This window comes from Aphelocoma coerulescens, chromosome 1A, assembly GCF_041296385.1.
Source record: "Aphelocoma coerulescens isolate FSJ_1873_10779 chromosome 1A, UR_Acoe_1.0, whole genome shotgun sequence".
Classification (NCBI taxonomy): domain Eukaryota; kingdom Metazoa; phylum Chordata; class Aves; order Passeriformes; family Corvidae; genus Aphelocoma; species Aphelocoma coerulescens.
This window is the reverse complement of record NC_091014.1, coordinates 6,210,298-6,227,002: the sequence shown is the minus strand read 5'-3', so window position 1 is coordinate 6,227,002 and position 16,705 is coordinate 6,210,298. Positions and strand designations below refer to the sequence as shown.

Here is a 16,705-nt window from a genome sequence, read left to right as displayed (position 1 = left end):
CTGTTACTCATCTTGGGCATCACCAGCTGAGGTCTCCAGGAATTCCCCAACATTTACCTCTGCTTATCATCCTCAGAAAGTCCTCCAGGACTTGTTTCAATTCTCAGATCTTTCCTCTTTGCCTTCTTCTTTCTAAGCCTTCTTTTTCTCCTCCTCTTCTTCAAGATCATTTCTTTCTAAGAAACACATCTTTTCAGCCTCCCTTCTGGAGGCCACAAATGTCTCATTTTCAGTGGGTCTCTGAGAAACCTGGTCCAGTGGAAGGTGTCCCTGCCTGTGGCAGGGGGTCTGAAACTGGTTGAGTTTTAAGGTCCCTTCCAACCCAAACCATTCTGTGATTCTGTGAAAACAGTTTATGTGCAGAAGGACAAGAAGTGATCAGCTTGCTAATTGATGCATCAGAGCCATCTCTATTAATTGGAAGATTTAGCACATTCCACTTTTTCCTTAAGTCTGGGTGTTCACAAAAATTTACAGCCAGCCTGTAGCAGTTGCTGAGAGGAAGCAACAGACTTTAATGCTTGGCAGTTCAAAAGTTCAAATCTGGACATTCACTCCCCCACATATCCCAATTATCTTGCTCATGTTAGCATTAATGATTTTTTTTTTTTGGCTGCAACTGTTGTTAGACATGTATTAACTCATCTCCTGCAAGTACTTCACTGCAAAGTCACATGGTTTGGAGCAGGATAATGATAAAAATCTGTTTGTATTTGACTATAACACTTGTTTACAGATTACTCGTGTGTTGATAAGATTGTTGTTCTCCGATGTTTTTATTAAGAGGTGTAAGGCAGGCATTAATCTCCTGATTTATGAGCATCAGCACTATGTATTAACTCTCCCTCTGCTAGATAACCTGTTGAGCTGCTGCTACATTTCATAAGAATCCCCACAAGGCAGCAAGCATAACTCATAAGCTAGATACATCCCTCCCCTCCAAAATACAAAACACATTTAATCATGCCCACAAATATTAGCTTTAGCTTTATGTAAGCCTCAAATGAGCAGACAAATCTTACTATCACTATTTGAAGTCTAAAACACTGGCAACACTCCCAAGTAAGTCACTGTGGTTTTGGAGAACACTGTGAAATTCAAGCAAAGCAGTAAAACACAGCCTGCCCCAAACAAGCAAATATGTTCCGCTGCCAAACCAAAGTTCGCAAGAAAGTTAAACACAGGATTAGAAACAATTAAGATTCACAGAGAAGAAATGTCAGGAGAGGTTCATAACCTAATGAAAGTGTACCTCCCCAGATTGAGGGCTGTTTCTGGTATCATATGCCTGTGTGAAACTCAATCATCAACACTCTTTGAAGTCAAAAACAGTTAAAGGTGGCCAATGTCTCGAAGGAGATGCCTTAGCAAAAAAAGTCTTAAAAACGTCCCAAACAATGTTGTAATTTTGGACTGTGCAGATCATAAAAAACCCCCCACTAAACCAGTACTTCGACTAATATCAGGATGCAGGAAAAAGACCAGACTCTCTTAGGAGCTCAAATGCCAAAACTGAGAGCATGACGTATTTTTGAATCACTAGCCATCACTTTTCTTGTCTCAGTGAGTGCCAGTGAGCAAGAGGATCATTCGAAAACTTGGCTACAGACCCTCATTTTCATTTTGTTTCTTTTAAACAAATACTTCAGCCTAACAATCTCCAGGACAAACACAGCTAAACAAAAAAAAATCCCCACCCAGCACCGCCTGATTATTAAGACCTTGGTTTGGCATAGAGCTTTCTTTGACAAATAAAAGCATAAATATGTTGTCTTCCTACATAATCTGGAGACATGCAGCTAAGATTGATTAACACTGGTATGGAGTCTTAAAAATAACAGGTCTTTAAAACAGCAAACCATGAGCATAAGAATACAAAGGAACTAGAGTTAAGCTATTTTAAATGATTTCAAATCTTTGCCTGGAGTACACTGTCAGAAACCTTTGCAGGCTGATTTCTTCTGTGGGTGTTGGGCAGGAGTTTTATTTGGTTTCTATAGTACACATTTGAAAGGATCATGAAAATTTGGCCCAGAAACAGGACTGATACTTCCCATTTGGAATCAGGAAACATTTATATTACAGATAGCCCAGACTGAGGAAAAGACATCACAGCTGAAGCAGAAGTGAAAGTTTGGTCAGAAGCTGATGTGGATTTTAGAAGAGTAGTTTCTCTATCACTGCAAAGTCAGAAATATTTGTGTCATTCCTGTTTCAAAAACTCATGGATTGACAACCACAAAAAAAAAAAAAAAAAAAAAAGAAGGCCTCGACACAAGTTTTAAGGTTGTGCAATAATCTTAGAGGTAAAGAAGGATCCACAATATGATTTTATATAAATTTTAAAGGAACATATTAGCAAATTTCTGCATTTTTGCCTTTTGATTGAAAAAAAGCTTATTGACTTTATGTGCCTTTGTGTGCACATGAGCATCTGTGCCTTTTCCCTGTGTATTTACAGACCACAGATCCCCAATCACTTAATCATTTTTCTTACAGCCACAGAAAGTTTTAATGATGAAAACGGACAGCACAGGATTCATTATCTGTACTCCTAAAGATTTCCCAACACCAGGATAATGGGCAACACCATATTGCCCTGTGACAACAAATATCAAACATATAATGTAGGACCTTAGGCTGTTACTGCTGTTTCCCACCTCCTCCCACCACGGACAACACTGCACAGAAAATTGAATTTCACCATTTATATTGTTGCTCTCTCAAACAAACAAGAATCATAATAATGAATGAAGATTTGAGGGGAAGAAGAAAAATAGTAAACCCCAATTTTTTCTAAACTTTACCAGCCATATTTATGCAAAAAGTTTTGATTCTGTTTGAAGTTAAAAGATGTACTTTTTCCACAGGAGGGAAAGGGGGAAATCAGCTATTTGCAAAGAAGGAAGGGAAAGCTGCAAACAGCGGGAGTTTAAAGGGGCAATTGAGTTAAGAATCATTCCTGCAATTTGATTCAGTTCACCACAAGCTTAAGACCCACTCAAAGGTTCAACTCAGGTTTTGATTTGACCCCTCAAATTTGACATTTACAGATTTAGGTTGACTATTCTGATTTCAAAATAAAATGAACACCATAGTCCCTTTCCACCCTGTTTAGGAATCAGATGTGTAAATATAGTCACATATGAATGTCAGCTTAATCCTTCCCATGTTTTTTGAACTTCTTGTTCAGCTTCTGAGATGCTTGGCAAGGAGATGGTAATCTCAAAAGTACTAAATTGTCTTAAGCCTCCTGAAAATAGGCAGTCAAGTAAAGACAGAAAACCTCTCAGGCACACTGCTTCAACAAGGACACTTTTAACCCTCTATAACATCAACAAGTTATCCCCCAGTTCTCCAAAAAACACCCAAAATCAGAGCCACTCCCCTCCCCCTGAAAAACCCTAAAATAAAACCCATGCTAAAGCAAATGAAATAATCAAAAAGATAAAGAAAATAAAAATAATGGAAAGGGAAAAAAAAAAAAAAAAAAAGCACCACAAAACAACCCTAACACTGCAACCACCAGAAATAGCAAAAAATCCCAAAGCAGAACCCCCCTGCCCCCACCAAGTATAAATCTGCATCTGATTCAGCATGACAGGATCCAACCAAGATACACTCATTATCCCCAGAAAAAGAAAACAGATTTCAAGGACTTCAGCTCTTCCAGAATAAATTTTTCATCCCTAATATGTAAAAATAATGTAGAGAAAAAATAACTTGCAATATTAAATGAATAAACCTTGGTTGAACATACAGGTCCTTCCACACAAAAATGGAACAAATTTAAAACCAAAACTATATATCAAGGCTCTCTGTGCACATAATGCACAATATTTTAAGTCCACTATCCAGCTTCAAAAAATTTGAATTACAACCTACCAAAGATTTTGTGATCTTGAAATCTTCAGGACCCTGTATTTTCTGGTCAGCCTAATATAATCCTTTACCTCAGAGAGAGGTCTGCATTTAACTTTGATCACCATTGCATCAAGCTCCCAGGAATTAAATGAGAATCTTGTTACATTAAAATAAAGTTGTTTATAATCAGCCATGCACAAGCTGTTGGTATGGCTAGCTGCCACACAAATCAAGGTTAAAACAGACCAGGCTTACAGCTGAAATATAACTAATATGACATTATTCCTTCAGACATTTGGTTAGGCTGACAAATTTGTAACTCTGTAATTTACACAATGTCCCCATGACATGTGGCAGTACAGCTATTGTGTATGGAGATTTTTATCATGGGAAGGGGGAGGGAGAGAAGTCCACACTTTCCTTATGCAAATCCTTCCCACAGCAATGTCAGAATACATGCTGACCTGCTAAGGTGTACAATTTACCTATCTGAGAGTACAAAAAGTTCAAATGGTGATGGATAGTTGTTTTAATTCAACGCAAAATTACCCCTTGCAACAAATTGCTCCAAAAAGTGGTTAAGATACTGTATACAATGCTGCTATAAAAAAAGTGCATTCTTTAGTAACATAAGGCTTGAAAGGTTTGCTCTTTCTTTTTTTCACGCATTGCATCAATAAAGTAAATGTTGTTAGAATTCAGTAGTAGGAAGGAAAATTCAATGAGTAGGATTTTAACGCTCTTGTATAACACAGCAATTGTCTCATTGGATCAGACAGGAGTTTGTTTTATGTGACCTTCCATCCCTAAGAGGTACAGAAACCTCCACGGATAGTGATATGTTGCCAAATAAGGAAAGATTCTCCTTGACCTCAGACAGCAGTTGGCCAAAACATGAGGACTTGTATCCTTCCCCATTTTAATCCTGTCTGATTGTAGATGTTATCATCACCCTTAAAAATATATATTTTTCCAAGTCTAAGGATTTGGCCTTCAGAGTATCTACTGGCACAGTCGCCTGTGAGCTAATTGCCATGTGGGTTATTGGTTTTAAATCTTTCACAGGATTTTTGTTTCTCCTTTGTGTCATGAAAAAGTTCAGAAGCCTTAAGTCACCATTTCTGAGAAGTGCCGTCTATTCTGTGCAACTCTTTGCTTCTGTAATTAAACACTCCCCAGAAGAGAGCCCTCCTGGGTCTGAAAGTTTTTGCTAACTCCTGCTGGAACCCCTTGGTTCAAGCACATTTTTTACCATCTTCCTAAAAGAATTCAAAATTGGCAGCTCCTGCCAAGGCGATACAAAGATACCATATATAGGTAACTGCTCTGTTCCAGATCATCACATCTTAAGGGCCTGTCATACATACTGATTATACAGCTTCCTCCCTGCAAAGCTGATTTTATTCCACAGTGCCACACTAAGCTTCCAGCTGCTGGAGAAATAAAACATGCACAACCCTTTGCTGCAGATCTCGTTCTGCTTCCCCATCCCACTTTCACCACGTAGATTTGTGCAAACTTCCTGTGTGGTCTGGCTGCTGGTGTGTATTACAAGAAAAAATGGGGGGAAGACAAGGATAAATGCAGAACTTGTTCTTTCCTCCAGACTGTCATGTTTTGTGATGTTGCAGCCTGGACCCCAGCACTGTTTCATGTTCGAATCCCAAGCTCATGGTATACATGGCTCATCTGCATCAACACAGTTTATTTTCCTCCTGTTGTTACAGACTTCATTTTCATAATAACTGCTTAAATTTAATCCACCACGTGAATTGCCCATAAAGGATGTACAATCAACCTTGTAATAACTTGCAGAGACATTAGTGGGAAAACAAAGCAAAAATTTGTACAGTCAGATTAATACAGGTACACAGTACATTCAAGCTGGGTTTCTGTACATTAAAGGGCATTTTGTTTTAAGGCGCTTTATTTTTCTTGAACAGTGGTTATGATGTTTTGGGGGTTTTTTGATTTTTTTTTTGTTTGCTTGATTGATTTGGTTTTTTGGTTTTTTTTTCCCCCTCTGGAAATTAACCGAGGTCTTTTCCTAAGCACTTTTCTGCTATGATGCATGCCCAGTAAATATCTGTAATTGCAGCAAAAATAATTCTGGCCAAGGTAATTTCTCATGTGCCTGTGAATAGGACAGAGTTATGCCTCCTGGAATGGGACCTGTGGCTTCATCCATGCTCATTCTTCTTTTTACCTGTATTCAACAACACAAATGTGAACAAAATTTTCTTCGCAGCAGATCAGATTTTTTTTTGGGCTATTTTGTCATGGCAAGAATAGTTTCCTATTTCTGTTCCTGGACACTCTGCTGCGCCTGGTTGAACAGTATCTGCAGATACGATGAAGAAGAAAGGATGTAAACTACAATAACTGCATCCCAGACTCAGGTAGAAAAATTCAGATTGTTGTTTACTATAGAAACTACTGCTACAGAAGGTACTTTTAAGTTAGGGGACATCTTGTGAGTAACTTGCTTTTTCTCTTGGGTGTGAAGAACTGAAACTGCTTTTAAATTCTTCTTATGAAAACATTTAAGAGCAAAGATGTGAGAGGAGACCACAAAGTCCACATGAAATAGTGATCTAGCCAGTTTTGAGGCATCTTGCACCAGGACTCTGCAATTACACTTATAATAACTGCATGCATTATGTAAGCTCTCACTAACCACAGATTTTAATGAATCTCATGCTAACCAGAGCAACTTGCTGCCCATAGATGTAGCTGTGACTCTCAGTGAACAGCAGGGAGATCTAAACTCAGTTAGGAAAAGTCCCAGAGCTAGATGTACGAATCATGTTGTTCTGGGTTAAAAATGCAAACAGCTTATGCAGGAATGAGAAAAAAAAAACCAACAAAAACCAGCAACCAAAAAACCCCCAAAACCAAACCCAACACTCCCATCCCCACCACATTTACAAAAATCAGGAAACTTTCAGCTCAAATAGGTAGCAAAGAAAATACTTTACAATACAGCAAACTTGGATTCTCCTATCGCTGCTTCCCAATGATTTAAAGTTCATATGCAACTTATGCAGTTAGTTTATTCAGCTTGTCTGCAGCCTACGATGTCATAGGTCTAAGTTTGTTAATAGATTATGGTAAGTTTATTAGTCTACTTGAAGGCTAACTAAAGAGCAAAGAGTTGGGTAATCTGCTTCTTTTAAACACAGGAAAAAATAACTAGAAAATTAAAACTTAATGTAACCTTTTTCCCAAGAGCTTATTAGAGTCCAGGCTTCTGATAGAGTAAAACTGGGCATCAAAAACACAGGCTGGAATAAATCAATACAGTAAGTACTTTGACCAAGACATTTTTTTCTTCTATTAGATTCAGAAACTTTATGTATAAAAAGAAAGATGTTAGGCCTCCTGCAAAACACATGGGCTCCAACTCCCAGTTACTCTGTCAGTAGATCTTGCTCAATGGAGCTTTGTCAGTTTGAGTCAGCTGGAAATCTAACCCCAAAAGTCACATAAAAGACCCTGCCAATTAATTCCTCTTGGAGTCAATGAAAGTTTACATCAGCATTTAAACGCTTTTCTCCCCATCACCCTGTTGAGACTTTTAATATCTACCTCCCCCTTCCAAGCCTGTAATTCTTCCCAGGCTACATAAATCCTTTATTTTGGCATCTCCAGCCGAAACCTGACCCCAGTCAACAACATTTCGCAACTCTTGGAAGGTCAGTTCTTCCAACAAGGAGGAAGTCCAAGGGCTACAGAGACCTCCACCAGTCTCTGCAGTGCCAGAAGCACTGAAGTTCTTCCCCAAGACCAAACCAGGGCAGAAAGGATGTCCAGCTGATATGCCAAGTTAGCCAACAGTCCCAGCACCTCTAACGACAGGGCACATAAAAATTAAGGTTCAAATACCTAACAGGAATCATGGACCCAGTACTTCTTCAAATAAGTTGTATGGAAATTTTTGCAAATCTCATAGTAAGTAGAAACCACCTCTGATTAATATGCAGTAACCCCTTGCTTGCTTAAAACAAAGATTAATTACAGCCTAAGAGACCAAGTTATCAAATTCATCCCAATGCTTGAAGGTGATTTTAGTTACTATTTGCAAAATTAGGTAGTCTCAGCTTGAGATCTGCCGGTGCCTCCTAGTTCAGGATTAGTGGAACGGGTAGTAGTGCTCAGGTGACACGTGGAGATTAATTAAACTGTGGATTTATAGCCTATTCTTTGTGGGGAAAGGTCATTAAGTCCACATATTTTTCAGAACTGAAATGTCCACTGCTTCAAAGGCTCAAGTCTTTCTATAACATTACTCTTGTCTTTGGGACCCGGAAACCAAGAATCCAATACAAAACTCAGAATCTTAAAACTAAAGGAAAAAATCCTAACCTCTCCCCCCTTTAAAGCTTTCCATAGTATTTTACAAATCCTTGGGTGGAATATGTTTAATCATTCAAAAGTCATACCAAAATTTTCAACTCTAACTAAATCCTGGTTCCATTAATCTACTAATTTATTACGTAAATGTACTCAGCCATTCACATATGTTAAACTGAAAATCAGTCTTCTACTACTGAAGAGTATTGCAAAATTACCTGAACAAGTACATTAATTCTTTAACAGATAAAAATTATCTATACACCATGTTTCTAGGAGATAACTGGCTACAGGCAATTTAACTTGATATCTGAAGAAGAAGGAAAAAAAAATCCAGCACGAATGACATGAAAAATTTTCCAATAATCTGAAATCCATCCATTCCACAAAAGAGAGAGTACAACTGTGATAATCACTGGAACCTCCCAATATTTCTACCTTTAGAAAAATCTTAACTTTTAAAACTCAGTTTTAAAAAACAAATGAACTGCAACAGAAAACTCAGTGTCTGCAAGTCAACAGGTGTTCAGTAACAAAGTGGTCCACTAATACCAGCTTGGGATTGATTCAAGAACAAGTGTCCTACAATGAATAATCACATAATTCTTCTATGTTCAAGGAATGCATGGGCTTATGCAGATGAAGAAAAGAAAAAGAAGAATTTCTTTCACTTGTGATGAAACATGAGGAAACACACACACAAAAAAAAAAATCTGACAAAATGATATAAAAATGCGATTAATATGAGATTAGGTTTGGAGTTTTTTTAATTAAGGAAAATTAGAGTATAATCAGTAGAAGCACGTTCAGCTGCTCATATAAAAAAGGCTGGATGGTAACACTTAGGTTATGACAAGGGGTTTTTTAGTGCCACAGAGCATTTTTCAGGAGTCTTAGAGCACCTGAAGTCTGAACAAGTTTGTTGGGAGACACTGATACCCACCAGACAACACCCAAAGGGAATAGTTAGAGTATTTTCCTAAGAGATAAGAAATTAATCTCTTACACAGGTCAAGCAATGGAAAATCTTAGTAACAAAGACTACAAATCTCTCTGGTTTCACCTTCCTTTTTTCCCTCCTCGGTACAGCATCTTGAGACTATCAGGAGTGCAAGAGAACTTTAATGAATCTCTCTTCAAAAAAATCAAAGCCTAACAACTCCCTGGAAAAAAAGCTGGTGAGCACAAGGAATTTTGTGGCTCTTCCTTGGTGCTGTCTTGCAAAGGCAGAAATAATGAAGAAAGGGTTTTAGTAAACCAGCAAGGAATTAGGTACCCTCAAGAGAATTAAATTCTATTTTCTGTTAAATAAATTATTGTTATGAGGGCAGGTGATGAAATGCCCAGCCCCAAGGCTGAGCCCCCAGTGCTGTGAGTTTTATAGGACAGAGCTGTACATCTCTATAGCCGTGAAAATCTTATAGCCAAAGTAAATAAGACAGGTATTAACAGGTCCATTTTACCTCTGGGAACTGGGGCACACAGAGATTACCTAACACTTCCAAACTAACACAGAAAGCCTGGAAAAAGAATGAAATTATAACCTCATCTCTCAAGGACAGTGTAAGGCTGCCACTTCCCGGTTACCTTTCCTGTGTACAGGCAACTTCCTCCTTATATCAGTTCCACCAAGTGCAGAACTAGACAAAGCTTGAAATTTGAATGGGTGGTTTAGCAAAGATCTGGAGGAATACATTAGGACTGCCACTGATTTAAGAGATGAAGATGATGAAATTGTAGATGAAAGTCAGCATCATTAAGTACTGTGTGCAGGAAAGGATGATTCTGCTTTTACCTGCATCCTGCAACATGTGCACCCATGTAATTGGATGTGAGTAATCACCAGTCAGGAACAAAATTCTTGGGTATAACAGGTGAATAAACAACACAACCTCCATCTCCTGTCACGAGGAGGGAACCTGAAGTCAGTGGCTCAATGACTTAGCAGGGAATCCACTCCAAATACTTCCCATGTGTCCCAAAACACGCATGCAAGACAAATTTACGTGCAAAAGAGCCCTTGCAATGCACTTCCTTGTTAGCAGCTGTAATCAGTGAGCCAAACCACAGAATTTCTTTGTTGCAAGATGTTCTGGACTCAAAGTTAAAACTGCAAAGCCAGTCAGATCAATTCATGGAGGAAGCAACCCTCAAGGAAAAGCCATAACTGCTGGCACAAGTCCCTGAAGTGCAGATCACTGGTGGCTGGTAGAGTGTTACTACACCTCACTGTTGCAGATGCTGGCTAGGCAGCTGTGCTGCTGGTTCAGGTTCTAGGGGTTAGGGCAATTTAAATAATTAGGCAAAGGAATGTAGCAGCAGTAGTAAGTAAACCTCTTTGTGAGAGATCATTCACTTGAACTGGATGTTTAAATCCCCCATAAAGCACCTGGAAGATTTAACAACTCATGTCCAAATGAACAAGATGTAATGAGCTTGTACACAGGCTTGATATGAAAAGTGGATTGTTTTTAGCAAAACGGTGGAGAATAACCTCTTATTGAAAGGAGTGATAGTGAATTTTAATCAGGGGAAAATAAAGATGAAAGAATAAATCTGCACAGGCTTAGAGGAGGACTGCATGACTTTCTCAGCCATCAGCAATGGATGCAGGAATGTGTTACATCCTAATCTGCTGGTTTCTGTTTTCTTTACTTGCATCATCCCATAGATGCTGCCTTTTTAAGAGAAAAAAAAAAAAACCCCTAACAAAAAAACCAAAGAAAAGCTGCCCATATTGTCCTTTACAAAGTGCAGAGGAAGCACAAATAAAAAAACATGAAAAAAAATTTGAAAATTCATACTTCAATACAGCTGGCCCTAATTTTTCATCCCCGTATTATTCACTTGAATGATTGTAGAGTTACACATTCAAACTGAAAGCAGAAGAATCCACACTATGTTTTGCTGCTCATATTTAGCTTATCAGAGCTTGGCAACAGCCAGCATCCCCCTGGTGATTCTCATCTGTGTCATGACTTGGGACGTGTGTAACCCGCACTAACACTCCTTTCAATGCCATCTCTGACACCATCTGCATTTTTGGATTAGTAAACTGGAAAACCATTTCTCAAATGTGTTTTTAGTTATTAAAAGATACACACACCCTCCTTCCACGCTTTTTTTTTTTTTCTTAAACCAAACATATTGTGGCAATTAGGAGGGAATTTGTATTCTCCACTGACATCTGAAATTCCATTTTCTGTATTTCATGGTGGCGATGGAGTCCAGCATTGTATCCCAGGGCCAAACATTCGGGGCTTGCTTCCTTTTGTTTTTTGAGTACTGGCTGAAGAGAATATTGTCCAGGTCCTCAGAGTAAAGCTCAAGTGAAATATTTTCTTTCTTTCTTTTTAGTCCTTTTTCTGAGCAGTTATATGTTGGGGGTCCATGCATGAGCTGGTCTGTTCAGATACTGAATACAGAATGTCTTATCTTAAGCTTTGCTCAATTTATTGTTCTGTGCCCACGGCCAAATTTGAGCTGTTGTGCCTACTTTCCTCCCCCCTTCCCCAGTTTGAACATTTTGAAGCTATTTAACCCACCTCAATTCCCAGGCAATCACAGGGGTGGATGTAGGGATAGGACTATTTGCCCAAAACAGCTCATAATGCACACACCAACACAGCTGAAATTGCTCCTCCTGGGCTGATTTGCCAAGCATGAAAAACAATTTTTTTTTTTTCCTGAAAAGCCTAACCATTAACAGGCTGTTTGGATGGTGTGTGTGGTGGAAAAAGACATTTTGGAGAGAACATTTGAATTGGTACATCCGCCTGACACAATGACGTGTTGCAAACAAGATGTTCCCAACTCCACCAGCCAAGTTGGACGGGCCGGTTCAATAGGACTTGTAAAATTCCTGTCATCTGCATGCAGAGCAGACACTGAGGTTCCCTGCTTCCCAGTTCTGGGGGCTGACCACTCCTCTGAGTAAAAACTCCTACTCTTTCCTTGGATTTCACCTTGAGGTTGCAAAGTCAAGTTAAAACTGACTTTTAATTTTTTTTCCTAGCGATGTGCCATAGAAAGGTCACATATTTCTTCAGACAGGAATGCAAAAGGGGCACAAGGTCTTCCCTGCATAGGTAACTTATGTGATTTATAGTGCTGAATTTAGCCTTGTTGGAGCCAAATTAAGGCAGAAAAGCAACAGAGGAGATGTGGCCTTGAGGAATTAATTTTTTTTTCCTCTTTTTGTGGCTCTCCTTGCCAGGCTACTGCTCTGCTTTTGCTGCTGTAGGGGCCCAGAGCACAGGATGCTTCAGAAACCATTGTCCCTGTCACATATAGGAACAAAACCACATCCCAGAAATTCTAAACAGGGATTAGAGACTTTTTGGAATCAAGGCAGCTGATTTTGGTCCCTCTCATGCACTAGGAGGTCTCGATCCCAACTCCCATCTCATTTTAAAGATGGTAAAAAAAAAAAAAAAAAAAATCCATGTGTTCACTTTTCAGTAACTTTAGTACTCAGACCACTCTGAATAAATCCAGTGAAAGAAAATGCACATTAAACTGTGTTTAGGGCTCTTGCACCCAGAGGAAGTGGAGACTTATCAGAAATTATTGCAGCTCTCACTGTCCTGCTCCAGACAGACACAACCAAAGAGGGAGGCCTGATGTAATATTATATATACACACATCATACTGCCATTTATTTAATACCTCTGCTAGTTCTCCCAGCTCAGCTGGGTGAAGTCCAGCAAGATCCCCTGTCATGCTCCAAAACCACCTCTCCCTCCTTTTAGGCTTTACCACCAGCCACAACCTTGTCTGTTGTTATATTGGACCTTTCCCTTCATTATTACCTTTATTCATAGGTCAAAGGATGTGCTCCCTGAGGGTCTGGGGAGCAGGGCAGAGGAGCCAGAGCTCAGCTGACATAGGGTTAACCAGCACCAAGGCTGCTCTGAGCCCCTGGGAATTATTAAGTCCCAATGTAAATATTCCCACCTGCTGCCTCCACAGGATCTTCATCGCTCAGTCTTTTCCCAGCTAATCAAGCCTCAAACTGTGATGGAGTCACAGAATAAATTATGGGGGTGCAGAAAATAAACAAAAATGAGGATTTACCAGTATAGGACACTAGTTTAGAGCTGGTGGTGGCATTTGCTGCATCAATTCATTTGAGTCTGAAAAAATTGGTTTGTGACCTAAAAGAAACACACAGAAGCATTCCTCTATGTCTTATAAATATTAGCTCCAGGATTCTTTGGGGACACACTAAAGCCAGGAACTTCAGAGGCGTCAAACAGCTTGGAAATTGGCCCACAGAAGAGGAACTAAAATTTATAAGAAAAAGTAGAAGTGGCATTGCAGTTTAATAAGTCACAAGCCATAAGAGCTCTGTGATGACTTTTACCTCTTTTTTTTTTTTTGTTCAGTGTCATTCTGCTCATATTACATATTGCCTTTTCCCACCTCTTAACCTTCTGCATCTTGCAGTGGAGCTGCACAATGTCACATCTGTGCAGAGTTGCTGTTCTAATCATACACAGAAACTACACAGAAATGTCCAGACTTAATCACATCTTTGACCTACTCTGTGTCCATACAGCTGCAATCTCCACATTCACACTCAAAGTTGGGAAACTTCAGGCATGCTGTAGGGAAAAAGTGCCAGGGAGATATTTCTTTTACAGGCATGTAAAAAATGGATTTTTAAAGAAAACAGGATTCTTCGAGAGGGCAACATTGTCTCCTCCTTAAATCTTCTTGACTTTCATGTCCTCGGTGCCATCTTTCAACTCAGCACAAACCTGGCATCACCTGACCTGTCTTTCAGAGCAATCAGAAATAGTCTCACAGAGCTAGATAAAACTTAAAATAATTCCTAGAATAGCTCTTCTGGAGCACACACGCTGTAAGGCAACACAAATGGGACTCTGCAAAAGCACTTCAGTGGCATTCGTTGGTGGTGAGTCACAAAAGCCACCCTGGCTCTGGTCCAGTGCAGGGTGAGCACCCAGCCCAGATGCCCCTCTCAGCCCTGCACTCCTCCATCCCTCACAGCCCTGCTTTTGAGCGAACATGGATTTTGGAGTTAAATAGGAACTCATCATTCTGTGCTGACAGTCCCAAATGACTTGAAGAATAAAATAAAATAAACTTGCAATAAGCCTGCTGTGCCAAGTCTCATACCACCAGCAAGGAGAGAGGTCTCAGTCCACAGACCTACACAGAGGCTCAGAAAATGGTCAGAGAATTTTAAACTCCTAAAATAGAAAGTTCAGTGAGGAAAAAAGCCTCAGTCATGTAAGTAGACTTTATATTTTGACTCTGAAATGTTGTTTTTCCTCTTTCAGTTCAGAACAAAATAAGTTCTTTAAAAAATTGTATCAAGAAGCTAAAGTATACTTTAAAATATTATTATTACATATATAGCATAATAATATCACAATTCATACCACCCAGTCCTTGTAATTTGCTCAAAAAAATTATTAGGTGCAGCTTCATGTTTTGCAAAAAAGCTGAGGGGTATCTATGCAACTTTATATTTAAGTGATTTTTATAATTTTGCCATCTACAGTCCCAGATGTTTCCAATGTCTTGCTGAAGTTTCTGCAAACCATCTGCAAACTTTTATATGTCTGGATTCTCAATAAGGCAAAACCAGGCACTGACAGCAGCATTAAACACAGACACTTAACACCGTGGATCTTCAATATCTGCAGCAAGAATTAATGGGGATATTTTTTTCCCCCCTTATAATTTTTTAGCAGTTCAAATTACAGTTTTTCACTAAGCAAATTAAAGAAATCCAAACATTGGTGCTGAAGATAAAAAAGTTGCAGCTTTTAAGTGCCAAACACATGCCTTAAGAGAGGCAACAAAGTGTGGAAGTTTCAGCAACAACATGAAACAAGCACTTTAGTCCCCCTTCCTTCCCCCAAGACTATTTTCCACTTCTTGATCAACTTTCATGCTGTTGGTTTTTGCTTCTCTGGAGTTTCCCATTCATTTCCATGCAGAGCACAGCAAGATAAGCAGAGAGTTAATGCTGCAGTTGCAACTGGTGTGAGCCTTTACTATTAGCTTGAATTTACAGAGCAGTCTCTCCTTAAAAAGAAATTTAAAAACAAAGAATTGCTCACTGCACTGTAACACTGAGAAGTATATTTAAAAATTCTCTCTCGGGTCTCTCTAAACATCTGTTCAAAGGTTTTGCTGTATCTTAAAGGGGTCTAATTACCAGAAACTCCTTTCTTACTTAAGCCCAGGTCTCGCATTTCGATTACAACTCAAGCTCCAGTTAATTTAGGGCTAAACCCAAAATGCCTGTACCAAACAGAAGAAAATATAGGCCTACCTTAAAACTTTCCAGCTCTTCAGAGGATCCAAGTCAGAGATTATAGACACCATTGTAGTAATAACAATAATAAAACACGTATATTAAAAACAAAAAAAAAACACAAAAAAAAAAGGAAGAAAAACCACGGCAGGGAAGGCTAACCACAAAAGCAGCAAGTACTCTACTCAGTGTGGGAATGACAACAAACCCAGCACAGCTCTTCCTCCTTCTCAAGCTGATAAGCACTTGTCCCAGCTTCTCTCCACCCCCAAAATCAATCTTGTGCTATATTGCTTCACAGTCCCAGTTTCATTTCTTCACCACTACCTTTTAAAGCCCTTGTAATCTGCTCCAACTGATCAAATTTGACCTTTTTGTAGTCCACTTTATTCCAAGCACAGCCCTCAGTTAAATCTCTCTTTATTAACACCGTCCTTCTTGGCTTTCTTTTGGAACAAACACAGCTCAAGCTCGAAGCCTCCAGTCTTTGCCAGCAATCATTTACAGATTACTGCAAGCTGCAGTCTTCTCCTTTTGGGTATTTTCTTCTACCTCTGAGGTTTGTTTTTATATTATTTTCTGAGGGTTGTTGGTGGTCTCCCTTTCCCTGTTCTGTGCAGGTTGGAGTTTGACACTTTTAAAGGAGGGACTTTCTAATGCAACTCCTCTCCCACCCTTCCCTCCTCCCCTTGTCCCTCACCCCCATATGGAGAAACAGACACATGCATTAAAAACAGTTCACAACCTTTAGATTACAGAATAATCTTTCCCCCCCCTCTGTTCTTTAAATCTATTAGAGTTGATAGACTTAAACACAGATCTGTGCCTGAAATACACTGATCTAAAGCAAGACTGCTATTATGGTGGAATAATAAAAAGTCTAATCATGCAAAGCCAGATGTAACCCTTTGGATGTTTGAAAGGGGAGAAGGTGCCTCTATAGTTCCATTAAATAAATTTCTTTTTTTTGCTACTTAAAAAAATAAATGATAAAGCATCTTTCAGATTACTATGGTGATTTGAAAAGTTGTGCAACTGCTGATAGTGTGTATTTGCTTAGGAAAATTGAGTTTATTGGCTTCATTTGTGTTTCTGTAACACTTTTGACATTGATTTCCCTCTATTTAAATATTTCTCTTGCATTTGTTTCCCTTCTAAATCTTTTCCATTCATCCTGCAAATGACTGTACCTCT

General features: G+C 39.1%; 1 protein-coding gene across 3 annotated transcripts in view; it reads right to left on the bottom strand.

Annotated features, from left to right (window-relative positions):
- CELF2 (CUGBP Elav-like family member 2) overlaps window positions 1–15,775 on the bottom strand; it is a 375,542-nt gene extending 359,767 nt beyond the window's left edge. The window contains exon 1 of one of the 3 annotated variants that reach the window (XM_069034697.1): window positions 15,530–15,775. In XM_069034697.1, coding sequence (XP_068890798.1) covers window positions 15,530–15,582 — 53 coding nt within the window. In that variant the 5' untranslated portion in view covers window positions 15,583–15,775. Of the gene's footprint in view, window positions 1–13,028; window positions 13,092–15,529 lie in introns of those variants that run through there. The other 2 variants (XM_069034704.1, XM_069034714.1) reach the window with 2 other exon arrangements.
- Window positions 15,776–16,705: the final 930 nt, after the last annotated feature.